This window comes from Protopterus annectens, chromosome 1.part1 (genome assembly GCF_019279795.1).
Source record: "Protopterus annectens isolate FY-2018-M chromosome 1.part1, PAN1.0, whole genome shotgun sequence".
NCBI classification, from domain to species: Eukaryota; Metazoa; Chordata; order Ceratodontiformes; family Protopteridae; genus Protopterus; species Protopterus annectens.
This window is the reverse complement of record NC_056726.1, coordinates 358,160,182-358,182,347: the sequence shown is the minus strand read 5'-3', so window position 1 is coordinate 358,182,347 and position 22,166 is coordinate 358,160,182. Positions and strand designations below refer to the sequence as shown.

General features: G+C 41.1%; 1 protein-coding gene across 1 annotated transcript in view; it reads left to right on the top strand.

The window, feature by feature from the left end:
• The window catches only part of CLCN6 (chloride voltage-gated channel 6), a 1,280,196-nt gene that overhangs the window by 214,948 nt on the left and 1,043,082 nt on the right, over nt 1-22,166 (top strand). Inside the window, exon 9 of the mRNA XM_044075232.1 lies at nt 6,102-6,160. Within this exon, the coding sequence (XP_043931167.1) occupies nt 6,102-6,160 (59 nt within the window). The remainder of the gene's footprint in view (nt 1-6,101; nt 6,161-22,166) is intronic.

The following is a 22,166-nucleotide window of genomic DNA, read 5'->3' as shown; positions in this document are numbered from 1 at the left end:
AACAGAAGTTATTATTTTCTTTTCATAACTACATAATTTTTTAAAAAAAATGTTTATACAAATATTCCAGCTCAAAATTTGCTATGGCCAAATTAGCATACATAGGGGGCAAATGATGACCCCATTGCTGTGCCTTGCTTTTGATGAAAAAGTTCATTATTAAAAACAAAAAATATATTTTTTAAACAGAACAATACCGTCTCAATAATATAACTAGTTTCAGGAGTATCCCCCCAAAAATATTGCAAGGCTTTCCCCCCATGGCAATGCTGAATATTGGTATATAAACTAATCACATCACTTGCTTACTTACTTAATTATGCCCGTCACCCTTGACAGGGTATGGGCCGCCAACTACAGCTCTCCACCGAATCTTGTCCTGGGCCAACTGTTCTATTTGGTTCTATATGTAGCCTCTAAGCTTAGCATCTGCCTCAAAGTCTCACCTCCAGGTGTTTCGTGGGCGGCCTCTTCCTCTCTTCCCCTGAGGATTCCAGCGCAACGCCTCTCTTGTAATATTGTTTGCTGGTTTGCGAAGAGTATGCCTGATCCATCTCCACCTCCTCCTCTTAACTTCTTCCCTAATCGAAAGTTGGTTGGTCCTTTTCAAAAGGGTGGCGTTGCTAATAGTGTCTGGCCATCGAATCCGTAGAATCTTCCTGAGACAGCTATTTGTAAATGACTGAAGTTTTTTAGTGGTGGTCTTGTTTAACCCCCAGGTCTCTGCCCCATACAGCAGTACTGACTTCACGTTAGAGTTAAACAGCCTTATCTTGTTGATCAAGGATAGTTCTCTTGTTTTCCAGACCCTATTTAACTGTATGAAGGCTGCTCTTGCTTTTCCTATCCTTGCCCTGACATCAGCTTCTGATCCGCCCTGCTTGTCAATTATGCTGCCAAGGTAGGTAAAGGACTGCACTTCCTCCAGTGGCTTCCCTTGCAGAGTGATAAGGTTAGTATTTGTGGAGTTTAATTTAAGGATCTTTGTCTTCAGATTGTTAATGTTAAGACCCACCTCTAGTGCTGTAACTGCCACCAAATTTGTCTTGTTTTGCATTTGCTGCTGGCTGTGAGAGATGAGGGCGAGGTCATCAGCATAGTCCAGATCTTCCAGCTGATTCCATAGGGTCCATTGGATCCCATTTTTCTGTCCTGCCGTAGATTTCTTCATAATCCAATCGATAACTAACAGGAAGAGGAATGGTGACAGTAAGCATCCTTGCCTGACCCCAGTTTTTACTTGAAAGCTTTCAGAGAGCTGCCCTCCATGTATAACCCTGCATGATAGACCATTGTATGAGTTCTTTATCAAATTTACTATTTTCGTTGGTATACCATAGTGCTTCAGAAGGCTCCACAGTGTCTCTCTGTCCACGCTATCAAATGCCTTTTCAAAGTCAACAAAGTTGATATACAATGGTGAGTTCCATTCAACTGACTGTTCCACAATTATTCTAAGCGTTGCAATTTGATCAGTACATGATCTATTTTTGCGGAAGCCTGCCTGCTCTTCTCTCAGCTTTTTGTCAGTGATGTCCTTTATCCTTTCCAAAAGGATACGGTTGAAAACTTTTCCTGGAACTGATAGAAGATTGATGCCTCTATAGTTGTCGCATTTGCTAAGGTCCCCTTTCTTGGGAAGCTTAATGAGATGGCTCTCTTTTCATTCTGAAGGAACAGTTTCCTCTGCCCAGATTCTTTCAAAGAGTGGATACAACATCTCCACTGATGTATTCAGGTCTGCTTTAAGGGCCTCTGCCGAGATGTTATCTGGTCCTGCCGCTTTCCCATTTTTCATTTGGATGATGGCTTTCCTGATCTCCTCCTTGCTCTGCTTTTCACAGTTGATTGATAGATCTTCATTGGCTGGCTCAATAATTGGAGGGTTTAGAGGTGACGGTCTGTTTAGAAGTTCTTCAAAGTGTTTCACCCACCTTTTCAGTTGATGTTCTATACTATTGATGGTTTTCCCTTGCTTATCTTTAACAGGTCTCTCTGGCTTACTGTACTTTCCTGAAAGTTGCTTGGTGATATCATACAACATTTTTGTGTTACCACTGTAAGCTGCCAGTTCTGCCTCAACTGCCAACTGTTCCACATAACTGTTCTTATCTATTTTAATGCATCTTTTGACCTCTCTGTGGGCATCTGCACATTCTTCTTGGGCCTTACTCTTTGAAGCTCTGGTTTTACTGTTATTTACTTTTGCCTTCTTCCTCTTTCTGTCTTTTATCTTTACCAGTGTTTCTGCAGTGATCCACTCTTTCTGATGATACTTTTTAGGTCCCAGTGTCTCTTGACAAGCTAAGTCTACAGCCTTTTTCACATTCTGCCATGAGCTGTTTACTCCACCCTCCTCAACCAGTTCTTGTAGCACTTCAAATTTGTTCTTCAGTGCAATGTTGAACTGTTCTTTTGTCTGAGAATCTTTCAATAGATGAACATTGTATTTGATTCTCCTAGATGACTCTTGAACCTGGGTTCTTTTTAGCTTTAGCTTCAGTCTAGCCACCAGCAAGTGATGGTCAGATGCTACATCTGCCCCTCTTTTCACTCTGACATCTTGTAATGTTCTTCTAAACTTTCCACAGATGCATATATGATCTGTCTGGTTTTCTGTTGTGTAGTCAGGGGAGACCCATGTATTTTTATGTATCCGTTTGTGGGGAAAAATGCTGCCTCCAATGACCAAATTGTTGAGAGCACATAAATCAACAAACCTTTCACCATTCTCGTTGATTGTTCCCAGAGCATGTGTACCCATGATTTGCTCATATCCTATGTTACTGGATCTGACCTTGGCATTTATATCACCCATAAGGATAGTAAGGTCTTTGTCTGGGTAGGTCTCGAGGATCTGCTGCAGTCTTTCATAAAACTGATCTTTATCTTTCTCTTCACTGTCATTAGTTGGTGCATAGCACTGGACCACATTCATTACAATTTTCTTCTTCTTTGTACGGAATGAAGCTGTGATGATCCTGGGGCCATGTGCTTCCCATCCAATCAGGGCTCTCTGGGCCTGTTTAGCCAACATAAGACCAACCCCTTGAGAGTGAAGTGCTTCACTGTCCTCATGCCCAGAATAAAGCAACAGCTCTCCTGTAGATAATCGACACTGACCAGCCCCTGTCCACCTTGTCTCGCTGATTCCCAACAAACTCAAGTTGTTATTTCTCATTTCTGCTGCCACTTGGGCTGCCTTGCTTAGCTCATACATGGTCCTGACATTCTATGTGCCAATGTTTATTTTCCTGGTAGAGAGAAGGGTACTCTGCTTTGTGGCGTCCTTTCGGCTTTGGCTTTGGCCACAAAACTTCATAAATCTTCCATTTGAAGAACTCTCCTCTTCCAAGACAAGATTGTCTGTGTTTCCTGTAGTTGGTGTTTTTGTAGCAATTTGTTTTTTACGGGATGGGGTTGCTAACCCTAAGCCCAACCCTCCTCCTTTTTCAGACGGGCTTGGGACCGTCCTTGGCGGAGTTTAATCACATCAAGTGTCATCCAAAACACGTCTTCCTTCCACACTAAAGATAATTTTTTTCCAGAAAATCCCGAGTGCCTTTTATATAGGAAAGAAGCTTTTGCACATAGGGTAAAAGATAACTTTGCAAAAATATACCTATATTATGTAAAAATATTTGCAAGCAGACACGATTGGGCGACCTTTCAGATTATCCAAACCCGTATGTACTTCAGGTAGGCAATAAAACATGTCCAGATTACAATTTATAGAGCTAAACTTTTTTTTCAGTATCATTCCTCACAAAATAACCTGGTCTGCATCCCTTATTAAGTAATAGTTGATATTCCAAAATTGCATTATTATAACAATCCATATTAATTCTTTCATAAATAAATTCATTGTTTAGATGTTCATAACACATTTTAGCATAATGCTCACAGTTTGTAACACCAGCCTTGCTGCCTTTATCAGCATGGTTTACCACCAACTTTGAATTTTTACTCATAGGTTCTTAGGTGTGTAGTAGGCCAATGGCCCTGGAGCGGTTACAAGCCTATCCCATAGAAGTGCCTTGGCATCATATCTAACAAAGCTTGCCATTTGTTCTTTGTTAGATTAATATGGAGCATCTGGAGCATTTCTCCCCGGGCCTCCGCTGAAAATTGGCTTTGTTCCAAGTCGGACTTTCCCGGTTAACAGATGTTAAATAAATAAATAAAATAAAAAATATAAACATCATACCTGGTCTTATTAAAATCCATCATCAACCTTTCAATAGCAAAACCAAAAGCAGCTGAAAAATGCTCAACTGTAGTATTTGTAAATGGGGGTATGAACATACTTTTACCTTCAACATTTGTTTATCTAGATTGGAATATGCATTAGCACTTGTTTCACATCATATATATCATCAGACATACAAGAATAAAAACTATCTTCCGAACTTACTAAACTGTTATTTACACCATAATTCACACTATTGGTACAACTAAAACAATGTGTCAGATGTAGCTTTCGTATTGTCCAGCTACTAATCTGTCAGTATTGCTGCTTGTTATGAACATCAAGCAAAAGCTTTCCAAGGTCAGATTAAAGCACACACCACAAAGTCAGCTTCTACTGTTGCTGTTTTTTTCCTAGAAATGTTAGTGCACAAAGTATTTGAGGCTGCAACATGGACGACTATTCTGCACTTCTGTAGGCTATGCAAGCATAAAGCAGGCATTCTTTTTGTTATCCTTCAGGGCTTATGCATTTGCTCAGTCTTCATCTGCTGCCACCTTGGGTTCTGCATTAGTTCTGGCTTTCATGTTGCAATTCATTTGGTTGTAGTGACCCCTATGATGAAGATAGTACAGCTGTTTGAGCACACTCATCGTATCCGTAGACACTTGACTAAGATCATAATTATAGGCTCCCCCTGGCTGGTTCTGTTTGCTTTTTGTTTAAGAAGGATAATACCTTTGTCCATTGAAGGATGTGACCCCTTTCTACTGCACTTAAGATTTGTCCTGAGAGTGGATCATATTCTCCTACCCACTTTAGGAATCTCAGACGCAAACTTGTTGGTAGTGACTCCTTAATCCTCCTAAAAATCTAATATGCAAAATGAGGTGAAGATAGCATTTCAAGAAGACCGCCATATTTGTGGACCTTCAGAAGCTTCACTTGTTGGACTAGGATGGTTGGATTTCCACCTGTGGTGTAGCTCATATTATAAATTCATAGCGTTACTAGGCATGTGGTCCAGAGGACCATTGAGGAAACTAGCCCATTTTCCAGAGACCACTGCCTGGTTAAGCGACTTGCTCATAGTAACACAGTGGGTAAATGGATGTCAAGTGAGTCAAAACCTTTGGACTACAGGAGGCAGCTCATAACCTTAATCCATTCTGCTAACTACCAGACTCACGATTCATACTGCAGCAGTGATCTTATTTAAACTGGTGTATTTACAGAGAGCATGCTCACACACCTGTACTTTCTTTTTTCCTTTAAATGTTGCTTGTACGTTTGTCCTTCCTGCGAAGTTTGGGCATTCATACTGGTAGTGGGGATGGCTTTCAAACTTTTTTTCCTGGGCTAACAACAAAATTTTAAATGGGGCAAACACATTGCTTTGTTTATGTATTTGCGTGTTTGCTTACTACTTCCTTTATACTGATAGGACAGTATACTGGTTGTCAACTACTGCCATTGTTCTTAAGTCATTCTAGAAATCAGCAACCCTGAAAGACTGTGTCAAGGTAAATATGATCAAGCAGAGAGTACAGTACAGGTTGTCATTCTCAAAGATTATATATATACCTCAGATTGTGTAACGTATGCTGTATAAACAGTTTTTAGCTAGTAACCAAGAGTTAGCAGTGAAGATGAGGAATCTGCATCTTCGTTAGTGGTAACATTTGATACTGTTTGTTTTCTTGTTCAGTGAGTTGGATTTTAAGTTCCACTTGGTAGCAAGGCCCTTTTCATGGGAGACTCCTGGGCAATCAATTTTGCTTAAATCCTCTCAGCATAGTATATGAGTAGGCACAAATTAAATCTAATACTGTCTTTATTTAGTTACTGGATTTTCTGAGCTTTTAAGAAGTTGATGTTTTAAGTCTATGTAATAACACTTTGTGATTTGTAGTTCCAGAGCATCACGTTTCAGAAGATTCGGTTTAACTTTCCATATTTTCGGAGTGACAGGTAGGGCATTTTAATATTCATTTTCAGATTTTACCAAATGCTGTTATTTTTTTAATGTTAATTTCATTTCAGCTTTGATACAGTTTAAGTGTATTGTGGTCTGGGGTGTAATAAATTAAATCTGGTACTGTTGAGTTATGGGAGTGCAATTTTGGAAACTTGTCCACAAAGACCAGAGTGGCAATTCTGTCACTGGTTGTTTCACCTCTGTTACTAATAGGAGCAAGAACAACAGGACTTGTCTCAGCCTTGCACCGTAGCCTCTCCTCCTTACCCTTGATACCATGCATCTAAGCGATCTCTTTAACTACATGTTTGAGTTGGTCACACTGTGACACAGACCCAGGCTGCTCATGATTTTTGCAAATATTTTTATGGTTTGTTTCCCTTTCTTCAGGTTTGAAAGCCCTGCTTTCTCCAATCTAGTTTAATGCTGTTTTTCTTTTCCTTCAACTGTTCTTTTTTTTTGTAAGGAAAAGTGCATTTAGACTGCCTTCCCCATTTCTTTTTTTTTCCCACCATTTTTGTAGCCATCTCTTTCAGTATTTCATTGTAGGGACATGGCTAAGGCCCTTAGGATGATATCATGAGAAATCAGTCACCAAGCGCAGATTGTTCAGAATGCTTTATCATCAGTTAGTCTGGCAGTTGGCTTTGAGGATTAAGAACCTGCTAATGAGCTGTTTCATGTGGTCCAGAGGTGCAAGTTTGATTCTGTCAGCCATCATTGCATAAGTATGTCTGTCAAGAGTCACACTCACTGTTTGAGCAGTGCTGAGCAGAACCTGGCACCATATTCAAGAATAGGTTTTAACATACTCTTTTATACAAAGTAACTAGAATGAGAAAGTATTTAGAAGATAAATAATTTATTATAGTTCTTAGTGGTGAATGACATTTATTTTTATCTGTTTGACCTGCCCATGTAAAGTCTTACGAAATCATGAATAGAATTGCATTTTTACAGTGTATGATTTCCTTGTGCATAAGGATATTCCAGATTCATGCTTCCATCTTACAAGGTTTTACTTTGTTACAGTTGAAAGCCACCATATTGTCTTTGATTGAGATATAATAGTTTCCAGTGTCTTTGATTTGAGCATGAATAAACAGGACAAGCAATTTTGATATCATCAGCAAATTTTGCTGTCTGAGAGTGCATATTTACAGGCAATGCAGAATTATGAACCTGGAAAAGATGAGGTCTCAAACACTGTGCCCTATGGGCACAACATAACATACTTACAGAAGTATTCATTCCCGATTCATACTGAAGGTCTTTTACCATATTTTGTCCCCCTTGGACCTCATTCTACTGGCCCGGCTACTCAGCGCTTCACACCCACATCAGGTCCACTGCTATCCTCCTACCCCCAGATTTACTTTGGTATTGCTGGGTCCCAGTTATGGATCCTAAGGGCATACAGGAGACTCTGCCATCTCTCCTTCTGTCTGGGGATGTTTCTTTTTGTATGCTCTACCCACTGCCATTCTCTGCCCCACATGCTTCTCAACTATGTCCAAAGGCTTCATTGACAAGTGTCCTCCTACCCAGGGCAGGCATGCCCAACGCCTCCCTACCACTTCATCAGTCACCTCAGACACTAATAGTACCTGGTAGCCTAGGCAGTAGTTAGGGCTTTATCCCTCTATGCCACTGGAGTGGTTATCTCAGAAACTCACTTAATGACATAACCATTGATTTAATATCTGTTTAGTGCTTCTACTATTGAGGAGTGGGTGACTTGAATTTCTAGGTTTGTCAAGCTATACCTCATCTACAGGGAAATATAACAATGCTGAAGATACATCAAAGTATATTACACTTGTTATATAGGATCAAATTATAGGATCAAATTATATGGCTCCTCCTAGTTTCATCCATTAATTTAAGCAAGTCTGGCTCAAATGTTTTATCCAGCAAACAAATTAAAGTGACCGATCTTCAGTTGTTAACAGTGGTTTTGCACTTACCCTTTTGCACAGAAACCTCGTATGCCTTCTTACATAAATTGAGCACAGATCCAGAATTGGGAGTATCTTGGAATAAATAAGTCAACACATGAATGTCTTTAATAATCCATAAGAATAAACAATTTTGCCATCTGTAGCAGGAGAAGTATCTTTTCTGGCTTTCTTTAAAATAGTAAAGCTCAGGTCTCAGTAATAATTAAATTGGCTATGCTTAAAATGGCCTGCAAGGGCAGGTAGCCTAGGACTTGCCTATGAACCTATAAAGGGATAGTTTACACCCAAGATTTTTCTTTCTCTTCACATATTGTTAGCAGATTACTGTTGTCTTTTCAGAAGCTGTAAGAATACCAGACTCCAACATCTTTATCATTGATAACTTTCCTTCCATTAACGTTATGGACAATTCTTGAACAGTAATCATTCATAACATCTCTATCATACTTAGTGTTTATATTGCCCATGAGAAATTTGATACATTAAAGTCATATTTTCTTGTAGATATCATAATACCTTTTCTTAAAACAAACACACTATTCCTATACTCAAAGGTTTCTTGTAGGCACTTTGGAAGACAGGATGAAAGAAAGTGATTATTAAAGGTATCTCATCCAGGGACAAGGAGGTCATAACATCCCTGTATTCTTCCTTTAGAAGTCCCATTATTGAGTACAGTGCCCCTTTCAGCATGTGTCTCACAAAGCACATGCAGCAACTGGAGAGATCACAGAGGTTCCTCACCCGAAGAATCCAGGGTCTCAATCATCTACCCTATACAAATAGGCTAAAAGCCCTGTCCCTTTACTCAGTCTCCTACAGTCTCCTCAGAGGGTGACCTCTGTCTGGCATACAGAGCAATCTCAGACCCTGCCCTGATGGGACTGCTGCATATCTGCAAGTCAAGCTCCACTCAAGTAACCCGCACACGCAACCTCAACCTGGTCTGTGACATCAGTATGACTTGTTGGCAGGACAGATTTATGTCCCAGAGACTCCCCCTTTTGTGGGATAGATCCACGTAAAGTAGAGTACCTCGTTAAACCTTTTTAAGTGCAACCTGGATAACTGGATGGGGAACAGAAAATACACCCCTGGTATTCCAACTGTGTCCCTGCTAGACAGTGGCATAGGGTGCTGACTTGTTGGAACATTGGCTAAATTCTTGGCTAAACTTGTAAGGGCCTCGGAGCCAATAGCCTAGTAACTTCCTATGATCCTATAAATGTGGAAGTTAGGAGGGAAGTCAGTCAGAAGTACAAATAGCTCATCTGAAAAGACCGTTAAAAATGTAATTTTTTTTTTGTGAACTACATGACAGAAAACAAGAGTAACTAGATATCTCCTCAAGAGTGCTGGTGCTTCCTAATAATAAAGGACCAAGTCTCTAAAACCAGTAGAAGTAACACATTTCACAGAGATTGCACTCTGAGATTCCATGAATAAAGAAACATGTACAGCTTTATGTTAATATAATGTAATGTATTTTTCTGCATATGAGGCTAAATTAGGGCTATTGAAGGTATAGTCCTAATTTCAGTAACAAAATATTTGTGTAGAATTTTGACCTCTGATATAATGACGATTTTAGGAACAATTCATTTGTGAACCAGTGCTATTTTCTTCATACTTTTTGGAAGTAATACATAATAACTCCCCCAATGTCCATCACCCATTCAACATGGTTTCAGACCAGGACACAGCACCACTACTGCCCTCCTGTCCTTCCTAGATACAGCTAACAGGGCACAAGATTCTGGCAAAATAATTCCTTCGCTTTTCCTAGACCTCTCCAAAGCTTTTGATACCGTTTCCCACACCATCCTCCTCTCCAAACTATCCACTCTCCACATTTCCCCACCTGTCCTGCAGTGGTTCAATAGCTCTCTCTCCAATAGGCAGCAATCTACCAACTGGCAACTGTCTTGCTCTCCGTTCCTCAATACTTCCACTGAGGTACCCCAAGGCTGCATACTTGGTCCTCTCTTATTTAGCATCTTTATTAACAACTTTCACGCCACTCTCCTACAATGCTCAATAATCCAGCATGCTGACGACTCTACAAGAATATGCACTGCAAATTCCAGCTCTAAACTCCAGCATATCACTCAGAATGCCCTTACCTGTACTGAATCTTGGATGCTTAACAATCATCTTGCCCTAAATCTGAAAAAAAAATAAACTAGTACTTTTTACTCCTAAGAAAACCACTCCCTTAGATAAAAAAAAAAAAAAAAAAACTCTTCACTATACAAGCCCAAGACAGTACCACTATAGAAGTTGTCCCACACACTAAACTACTAGGTATTATAGATGAAAACCTTAATTTTGATCTACACATAAACAATAACATCATAAAAACACACCAAAAGCTCTGTATGCACCAAACATACAAGCACCAACACTTTCTTAGCCTGTCTACTAGACAATTCCTTGCAACCACCTTTTTATTACCCTCTCTCCTTTACGGTACCCTCTCCTCACTAGTATCCAGACTTGAAATGTGTTACAACAGAATAGCCAAATTTGCCACCAAGGCCAAATTCTCATCCTACCACTGTAACTAATTAGGCTGGCTGGAACTCCCCTACCATCTCTCATTCACCCAACTAACTACAGCTCACAAAATAATCTACATACCCACAGACTGCCCTGCTCTCTCGACACTACTCCCCATATACTAACCCAGCAAGCAACTAAGATCTGAAAATCACCTTCTTCTAAAAGTAGAAAAGCCCACCTTACCTGCTGGTCAACTCCTGGATTCCTTCGCCATCGCCAAACTATGGAACTCACTTTCACCTTCTATAAGAAACACAGGCAGCAGCATCACCTTCAAACAAATACTGAAAAATCATCTCAACTCTTCCTGGCTATGTACCTGATCTATAACCTAACCTCTTCCTTCTCCTTGTATGATAACTAAACTCCTATGCTTTTTGTTACTGCTGACTGATTATATTTTCTCCAAAGTTATTAATTTTTTTTTAACACTTGTTGATACTGGTATAATAATGCTGATTAATACCGCTCTGAATTCATCTGGCAACAATCAAATTCCTGATTTTATGTATATATTCTGTTTATATTACTGTAATTACTATCTGTAACACTGCATCTACTTTTGTACCAATTAATGTTTAATATTTTCTGTATCTTTGTTCTTGTCAGAGCTTTTCTCCCTGGGCCTCCACCAAAAGTGAGCTCTTTAGGCCCAGTGGACTTTCCCAGTAAACAAATGCAATAAATAAAATAAATAACACCTTCAGAAGAAAGCAAGTGTAATGTAGAAGTTAGATTTTGACAGTAAAGGCCCATGAACTCTTATTTTTATTTCCTGTGTATAACAGGTCATATGTCAACTCCCCTTTAGGATTTCATTATGACACTTTTTTGTTCTGACAGCAGGGTACTCCTGTACAAAATGTGTCTAAGACTATTATCCTACACTTAAGATTTCACTTTAGCAAAACAATTAATTTGATCCACCACTGTAGCTTCTGCAAACCACAGCATTTGAGCCATGACAAAGTACAGTTGCTAAAAACATTTTTTTTTCTGGTGAAACATGGAGGGGATTTTGCTTCTTTTGCAATAACTACCCACAAAAAGTATGCCCAGAGAATCATTAAAGGGCCTTGTGAGCTGTATGTCTAACACGTAAAAAGCCCTACACCCATGAGGTGGTATTTTGCGATGCAGAGACATGTTAGTTGTGTTGAAGAACACCCCCATTATCGGTTATTTTGCATGTCTCTGAAACATAGTTACTACCTTGATGTGCAGATCATTGCTGATGCAGCTGCATCATAGAGGCATAGGCATCCTCCCACTCACTGTGCCAAATGCATGTACATAAACATACAAACACCACAATCCCCATGGTATGTACCTCACAAGACATCTGCAACAGCTGGAAAGGCCGCAGAAATACCTCACTAAAAGAATCACAGGCCTAAAGCAGATGCCCTATGCTGACCATCTAAAAAACTCCAGCTATACTCTGTGGCATATTGTCTACTCTGAGGCAATCTCTGCTTAACATGCAAGGCTATTTCAAACTTTGAGCTGTTGGACATACTCCACTTAAAGAAATCCCAATCCCTCAGAGCCACATGCTCCAGGGATCTAAACCTTGTCATCACAATGAACAAAACATGCTGGTGGGATAGGTTCCTGACCCAGAGACTCCCCATACTCTGGAATAGACTGCCCATACATGTCAAGCAGAGCACCTTTTTGGCCCTCTTCAAAAGGAACCTTGACTATTGGATGGGAGATAGGAAATTCACCCCAGCGATCACGTCAGTCGCCTTACTAGACAGGGGTCCAGGGAAGTAAATATTGTGGGAAGAAATATCCAGGGAATTGTTATGGCTAGGCTTGTATAGGCCCTAGGGCCGATAGCCTAGTACCAACCTATGAATCTTACCCGTTCCTAAGTGGTCCCCTTGATACCTGTACTACCTTACGTGCTATTAAGGCACAAGTGTTTAGAATACTCCTTAGTATCTTGTGCTTTTTCTCTCCCCAGTCCCTTTACTAGTTTGTGCCACTGAGGCCACCTTTGATCTCTCTAATGCTTTAAATGCAGATAGAGGGACATGGCCTTTTAGCATGCTCACTACTGTGACATGGTAGGGTTGACCATGCTAATCTACACATCCAAGTGATTTCATGAATTGCTTAGCACTTAGATGCCTTCCTGTAGGTGGTTCTCAGGGGGTGAGAGCAAATGGCTATTTAGCATATGCCTCTTCCCCAGACTAACTCATTACCATATAGCACGACACCTTGCTAGGGCTATTGCTAAATTCATAAAGGTTACCCCGACTTGTACACGAAGTATATATGTCTTAGTAACTTTATGAATTCACCCCCCCCCCCCACCATGGTCTGGACTAGTACTATAATTCGTATCTGTGAAGACATTTTACAGCCCCAGTGGAAACTAGATGTTATGCAGAAAAACTTAACAATTGTATTTCTTGTGGGAAGCAAATACCGCATAAGGATTTCCATTCCCTTTGCATACCTTGTTTAGGCCCAGACCATGACGTCTCGGGCTGTCGCTTTTGTGCTACTTTCAATAAACGCACTATCAAGTGTCGGGCAGAGTTCGCCCAACATTTATTTGGTAAAGTATTTGATTATAAAATGTCGTCGGAGACTCTGACTACCGTTTTGTCCAAAAAACACAAGAACAAGGACCGACACCACGCCAAAACCACCTACACGTGGTCCGGTTCTCAGCGAGACGCCTATGCAGTCCCTGACTACCGATGACACCTCCTTGGCGGGGTCTTCTGTACCCGAGACCGCAGGTACCTCGGCCCATACCCAGACTACAGCCACCGAAGCCACTGTGAGCGTTGAGTCTCCTAATGTGGACAGGTCCACTTCACCCATGGTGTCTTTAGACCCTCATCTTCCTTTTCCATTAAGGCCTTTACTAAGTCCAAATCAGCCAGGCATCCCAAGAGGCCTGTTGCACAGGGCCCATCCACAAGCCCCATGCCTAAAAAACAGATGCTTAAAATGGCTGAGGATTTAATTACTCTTATCAGGGGTTCCCAACCCCCCCCTGACAAGAGGCCCAGAGTGGAGGAAGATTCTCCCTCTTCTGATCAGGGCTCCATTTTTTCAGAACACTCTGATGTAGAAGAGCAATCTTACTCCCCTTTTGAGGATTCTGATGCAGAGCAATCCATTCCTTCTGTATCTCCCACTGAGGATTATTCTTTTGGGAAAACCTTGCACACTTTGAGGGAACACTTCCATTGAGAAGGCCAAGACTTTTCTGATTCCAAGAAAAGACTGAGGGAATTTCTTTTGTTATCTCAACACAGACCTCTGGCGATACCTCCTGTCTTGGATGTACTTGATGATGTTTATACGGAGGCTTGCCTTAACCCGGATTCCCTGCCTCCTGCCCCAGTCAAGCCTGATAGGTACTACAGAGTTCCTAACTCTCACCAATTTCTTTTCAAAAGCCATAATGCTGACCCTGAAACCATTTCTCAAGGCCCCAAGGGAATGAAGGCCTCTACTGCTAAGAATCCACTTCCTTCCGAAAGAGAGTCAAGATCCTTAGAAAGGTGGGGAAAAAAGGTATATACCTCGGCCACCCTAGCCATGAGGGCCTTAAATTGTCAGTTTCATATGCTTAAATATCAGCAGTTTCTGTTATCACAATTAAGAAATAAAATGTCTCAACCTGAACAACCAGATTTGAAGGAGTTGCAGGATATGATGCATAGTGCAGAACAAGTGGGTAAACACACCTTACAATGTGGTTATGATGCCCTAGAGGCCTCAAGTAGAGCTGCAGTTACAGGATCAGTCATTCGTAGGAATGCATGGCTTAGGGAACAAATCTTGCCTGATCATGTGAAAGCTAAGTTACTAGATGCTCCTTTACAAAAGGATGTGCTATTTGGTACTAATGCTGAGGAGATACTACGGAAAATGGAAGAAAAAGCCAAATCTATGCAAACTGTCAAAGCTTTTCTACAGGTTCAAACACCACGTTTTAGCAGAAATTGGCCTTCTAAAAACTGGTCCTTTCCAGCCACGGACAGGCCCCAAAGAGAAAGACATAGGCGCACAAGGGGCAGAGGTCAATCACAAGGATCTTATAGGGGCAGGCAATGGCAAGCTCCAGCACCAAGAGGTGGTGAAAACGGTGCACAGCAATACAGGAAAGAAACCCAATGACTTCCTCCTTTCCATGCCAAGCAAGTCTCAGCTGGCAGCACCCTTGGGAGGAAAGCTGGCATTATTTGCAAGAAATTGGCATATGGTCACAACAGACAAATGGATCCTGGACGTTATAAACAGAGGCTACAGATTTCATTTTCACACTCTTCCAAAAATGAGAGGCATGCCAAACCTGCCACCCAATCAAAGGGTAGAGGCACAACTACAAATTTCAAAGCTCATAGACATGAAAGCTATTCAAGAGGTACCTACTCACGAACAAGGTCAAGAGTTTTATTCCAGGCTATTTCTGGTACCAAGGAAAGGAACCGACTGGAGACCCATTTTGGACTTATCCATCCTAAACACATTCTTACTCGTACCAAAATTCAAGATGCTCACATTACAGCAGCTTCTTCCCATGCGGGCAAGGGGTTTTGGCTGGTAACATTGGACCTCAAGGAGGCATACCTGCATGTCCCAATCAGACAAAGCTGCAGAAGATACCTCAGATTTCTTGCAGGTTCAATCCACTATCAATTCCCTGCATTGCTCTTTGGCTTATCTACTGCGCCCAGAGTATTCACGAAATGCCTGGCATCAGTAATTGCCTACTGCAGACTTCAAGGGATACAAATTTACCCTTATTTGGATGACTGCCTGATCCAAGCGGACAGCAAGCACATACTTTTGGAACATCTGGCTTTATGCAACACGGTTACTGAATGCTCTGGGATACACAATCAACAAAGAGAAATCCAGGCTAACACCAGCTCAGAAAACAACCTTCCTGGGTGCCAACTTGGACACAAACACCCAGATGGCCTATCTTACGCCAGAAAAGCAGAGGCAACTAACTCAGTACTTTAAAATGCTAGCAAATTGTACCAGGCTTACTGCAAGGAAAATCCTGCAGGCTCTGGGCTTCATGGCATCTTGCATTCTTTTAATCCCATGTGCAAAGTTGCATATGAGGAAACTTCAATGGTACCTAAAAAATCTATGGTCTCGGCACAGCCACAGTTTGGAAACAATAATACCAATAATTCCATGTTTGCAAAAGGAATTTCTATGGTGGGCTCAAGCATGTCAAACAAACACAGGTCTCCCATTCTGCAAGCCTCAAGCAAATCAAGTCATCACAACAGACGCCTCAGATTACGATTGGGGGGCGCACATGACAGACAGGTGCATTCAGGGCAAATGGTCCCAAAAGGAAAAGCACCTTCACATCAATCAAAAAGAAATGCTAGCAGTAATAAATGCAATTACAGCTTTCAAGGACCTCCTGCATCCAGGACAATTATTGATAAGAACAGACAACACCACAGTTATGTGGTACATAAACAAACAAGGAGGAACACATTCATACCCCCTGTGCAGACTAGCCATGACACTTTGGAACTTGGCTCTGGAATGGCAAATCGAACTTCAAGCACAGTACTTGCCACGTTTGGAAAACATGTTGGCAGACAATCTAAGCAGAAATATGACAGATCCACACGAATGGAGATTGCATCCTCAAGTGTTTACAGAGATAATCCAAGCGTGGGGGAGGCCAGGCATAGATCTCTTCGCCTCCCACAGGAATCATCAATTGGAAAAGTTTTGTTCAAGGACCTCTCATCCAAAGGCCTGGAGAGTGGACGCCCTTTCATTCAGTTGGGCAGCATGGACAGTTTACGCTTTCCCACCTCTGCCTCTTCTGCCCAAGGTGCTCTTGAAAGCAAGAACAGAGAGACCAAAGATGATACTGATTGCTCCAGACTGGCCAAGACAACACTGGTACCCACTCCTGAGGAGCCTAACACACACTCCTCACTGGTCCCTACCCCTAATGCCTCTTCTGCTGACTCAGCACAACTACAAAACTCTTCACAGTCGCTGAAAACACTCAATCTCGCTGCATGGAAAATTCCTTAACACCTCAACAGACCTTACTCCCCAAAGAGGTACAGGATGTCATTGAGGTACAGGATGTCATTTTGGAGGCCAGACGGCCATCTACTAGAAAGGCTTACTCAGCAAAATGGAAACGGTTTTGCTCTTGGAATGAGAAAAAAGGCCAGGACCCTACAAAACTAAATTTGCCACAGGTATTACAGTATCTAGCTGAGCTGCTGAACAGTGGACTTTCATTTTCCTCCATAAAAATCCATGCCTCAGCCATTTCTGCAGAATTCAACACGGATCCACCCTTATTCTCTCACCCACTCTTAAGACAGTTCCTCAGAGGGGCTAAGAATATAAGACCACCAAGGAAACAACCAGTGCCAGCTTGGGATCTTAATTATATTCTAGAAAAATGAACATTGCCTCCCTTTGTACCAGCTGCCTCAACAGATTTGCAACATTTGTCCTGGAAAACAGCCTTCCTTCTGGCCATTACCTCAGCTCGTAGGGTTTCGGAATTACAAGCCCTCATGGCTGTGCAGCCCTTTCTCATCTTCCATCACGACAGGGTTTCCCTTCGAACCAACCCATCATTTATGCCTAAAGTGGTATCCAGGGTAGCTTTAAATCAAGCCATACACTTGCCTACCTTTTACCCCAATCCTCAAAACAAAGGGGAAAGGCTGCTGCACTCTTTAGACATCCATAGACAGCTACGTTATTATTTGGATTGAACAAAGCCTTTTAGGAAATCAGAACAACTTTTTGTGTCCTATGCTGTAGGAGCTCAGGGGAAGCCAGTGACCAAACAGACAATTTCAAAATGGATAGGCCACTGCATACGGTTTTGTTACTCCTTTCATGGAAAATCTGTCCCTACGGGCATCAGATCCCACTCCACCAGGGCCACAGCTACCTCTACAGCCTTCCTCAGAGGAGTTCCTACCAAAGATATTTTGGAGGCAGCCACTTGGAGTTCTGTACATACCTTCACAAGACACTACCACCGGCCTTTATATTCCAAAACCAGAGCAGGCTTTGCTACTGCTGTGTTGCAGGGCATTCTGGCTCATCCCAGTTTTACCTAGTGCCTACCACCCTGTGCGTAGCTTTGGGATTCTACCCATATGTTATTACTGCAGCTGTATGCACGATGAACATAGTACAGTTTTGTACCTACCATAAATGTAGATGTTCAAGTGCTAATACAGCTGCAGTACAGATTTCCCTCCCTCCTTCCCCTCTTGGTAAAGGTTTAGGACCTAACCCCTCTTCATACAAACTGTTTGGGTTATCCTTCTATGGTATATTTGCTTGCAACTACTGTTTTTTGATTACATTGCATTGCATGTATATAAATATAATTTATGTATTGCCTTCCTACTGGGGGCACCTGACATCTGGGGCAAGAAAGACTGAAGAAAATGGCGTCGGCTGTGTCTTATATACTCCTGCCTCACTGACGTCAGGAAAAGAAGTGACAACAACCGACGCCAGACCAAGACTTTGGAATTCGGCCGACCGAGGGACCGCCTGACGGCAGAGAACCCATATGTTATTACTGCAGCTGTATTAGCACTTGAACATCTACATTTACGGTAGGTATAAAACTGTACTTTTCAGACCATGGCACTGGAGCCATGGCATGTTACAAATTAACAAAAGCACTTTAATAAACTGTCTCTCAGCTTTTCCCAGTTAGGGGTCGCCACAGCAGAACTCCAGTCCGCTAATGATTGGCAGTGAATTTTTATGGTCTTGAGTTGCCAGCCCGGCGCCCAACCTTCAAAGAAGCCACACCCACACACGCTCGCACCTACCTACATATCTTTAAATTCACTTGACCGCGGGGAGTGAATTTAAAGACATGCAGATAGAATTGTATGTTACTTTACATGAAATGTAATGTTCACTTATTAAAGATATATTCTAGACCATTTTTGCATTTTTCATTGTGATGAGAAGAGATGTACATTCATCTTATGAAACACAGTACAATGCAAATGACAGTGTGGCAATAAAGGCTTATGTGCTTCTAATTTGGTACCTAAATACTGAAGTCCATACTTCAGTCCCCATTCAAGATTTCATTGACTTTAACAAATGTATATAAAGCTAATGGTCTACTCTTAAGGAGTTCATTGACGTTCAGTATTGCAATTTGCAACACTGTATCTGGTTTATCTCGTGCGATCTGAGCCATGATATTATTCATCTGCAAAAGTTCCTTTTGTACTTTGATTTAATGGCAACTCATCAAATATATATTCTGGAACAGTGCTAAATTCTGTATTCCGAGAATAAGCTGTGTATCATTTTCAGTGGAAATCCAGTGTAATGCAAAATGTCTCTGGCTGTGAAAGCTTATAAATCCCTGCATTTTGTACCCACATATTAAAGGCCATGCTGCAGTCCATCTTTGAAATTATTTCATGAGATATTCTGACCATGACGCCAGGATGTTCAGCAGCAAAATGCAACTATAACTGCTATTTTCTGCAAACCTCATTGGTAAAGTGACTGCACAAATTTAACAGCTTCAAACCATGGCATTTGAGCCATATTATTTTGTAGCTAATAAACCCTTTTTCTGAATAAATATATTTTATTTTTAGATGATGATAGAACTTGGTAAAGGTGTGATTCATTATGTTGACCACTTGTATAGTAGCCTTAGCTATATGAGTTATATCCTGCCAAAGGTATAACAACTAACTGGTCAGCTTCCAAAGCTTCAGGGCATCTTCCACTTGCCCAAACGGTCAGTCAGCTTGAGCAGAGCTGACTAAAAAGATGGGCACCAAACCCTTCAGAGCTTTCCTGTCTCCAAAGATAACGATCCTCTACAGGCTTTAACAAATAGACAGTCTACTTGTGCTGCTGTATTTTTGGGCAGATAAGTTCCATTTAGGGAAAAACCTTCCACATTTTAAAATAGTTATTTTATTGTACTTGTACTTTTCTGTTTAGGAAAGTTATTTTTAAGCTAGGAGTTTGTTTTAATAGACTGTTACAACTCTTAATAGTACCTTTAAAATGGGAGCATGCTTTGTTTCTTGTCAGTTTTAAAAGTTGTTTAAAGTAATTGAAAAACATTTTTTCTGTGGATTTGTGTTTATTTTACTTTTTGGGCCGAAGTGTTTTAATGTGTTTTTTACTGTGTTTTTGTGTGAAAAAGTGATATTTAAAAATGTTAATTTTAATGTCACTTGCTATTTATTTTCCCTGGAAAAGAAGCACCATTTTTGGCTTGACCATGGAACAAACTACTGCTCCTACAGTTGGGCCTTCTTCCAACCACAGAAAGAAGTTATGCAGATAGCCTTTGTCATCACAGCAGGCTAGGAGTTTGCGTCAGCTGCAAGGTCAGTGATAGTGCTTTGGCCATAGCGTGTTCCTCAGACTGCTCATCTTTTACTGTGGATCCCTCCAATGTAGCACCTACAGCAACTATGAACCATGGGTTAGTGACATCCTCTTTGTCTGTTGGGGTTCCCTCACTGTTCAAAGGAGAACTACACTTGTCTGTCCTGAGAGAGGAAATGGGGAAAGCTTCCCTGTTTAGTCAGATTGTTGTACCCCATCCCTGGGTCAGATGCTGCTGCTGCCATTAATACGACTGCTGGCCTAGTTTTTCCTGTCAAAAAGAAAGGGAAAAGTAAATGTGTATTTACACCTCCTCAAATTTCCTTAGTCAGTAGTAGTTTGATGGATCTAGATCAGGGTTAAATTTAGGCTATTAATCCTTCCTGTAAGATGGTTTCTGGTAAAAGAAAGAGAGGGAAACCTCTTTTCCTGAAGAGATTGTAAATTCTGAATCTGGATAGGAAGATAAAAGAACATATACCATGTTTTCTTCTTAATTTTCTGATTCAGACTCTGAGGAGAGCTCAGTTTCTGATTCTTCTTTCTGTGACACTATTTCCAGAATGTGCCAGTGCATTCTGTCGGAGAACAGTGTGGCTCCTCAGTCCCTCAGAAAATACTGTGAGCTGTTACAGATGGAATTTCTAGAACCCATCTCACTAAAATAATATGTAGTGTAAATAATATGTTCTGTGTGGACCACCTCAAAGTCCTGTCCCTGTACTTGGTCTCAAACAGACTACTGAGAGGTGATCTATACCTAACCTACAAGACATTGTCCAACGCAGCCTTGATGGATCTGCTACACATTTGCAAAACAAACATGTTCATAGGTTCATACATTAACTGCCCTTGTGGGCCATTTTAAGCCTAGCCAATTACCCCATGTGAGAATCAAACCCTGCACCTTGTGTCTGTTAAATTAACACATTAACCATTATGCCAGCCTCCCATCTCACTAAAGCAACACCAACAGCACTAAAAATACCCAATCTAAGGATCTTAACATCATCTGAGACATAAACAAAACATATTGGAGGGATAGGTATGTGTCTTAGGAATAGATACTTCATTTGTGTGAAATAGAGCTCTTTTCCAAGCCTGTCCAAATGCAACTTGGACCAATGGATGAGAAATCGCAAAGTCACCTTGGCTTGTTGCCTGTGGCCCTTATGGACATGGGACAGTTTGTAGATGCCCTATTAAAGCATATACGAAAGCTGTTCTAGCCCATGGACATTGATAATTGGGAAAATTTGGGGCATGAATGGCTAGGCTGAAAAAGGGTCTAGGGCGATTAATCATAGGATCATAGGAGGTTACCAGGCTGTCAATCATGAAATAGGTAAGGCCAATCTATAAGCAAATGGGATAGGTTATTTTGAGTACACAAAAAAAGGATTTGTTTCTAGGCCTAAAATGACCCACAAGGGCAGCTAACCTAGTACTTGACTATGAACTTATTACCCCAGTTCTGTCTGCTGTGGTGTATGTATGTGTCACCGCCTGCAATTTTCCTGATATTCAGCCTCCTGCCCCTAAAAAGGCATACAGAATGTATAAAGTTCTTCTCCTTTGTAGTTTTTATACACTCTTCCCAATCTGGACCCAGCAGCTTTAGCTTTAGTTAGTCCTACTGCTGCTAAACATTTAATAAATTTGAATCCTAACTTTTCAGACAAGGTTGGGAAGATTATTGATATGTCCGTGAAAAGTGTACGATTCTGCATCTTTGATTTTCAGAATTTTTGAGTTGTCAGATTCGTATGTTAAGAGTTTATTCTGACTAATTGTAAAAGTATGAGGACTGTTTTGTCTGTGGTTTCTTCTCAAGGGGAATAACCTGACTTAAATAATTTAGTTTCTTCCATTGTACAATTCACTTCTCATTGTCATCAGAGTGTGTGTATGATTCAGTGATGCTTCTTCCAGGGCTATGGCCATGAGTACTGTAGACTCAGAAGTGAGAGATCTATGTACACAGATGGATAGTATCCTGAACTTATCAGCATGTATCCACAGTGGTGAGGAAGTCCTTCTGTGTGTCACAATGTAAAAGTAAAGGCATTGCATGCATATC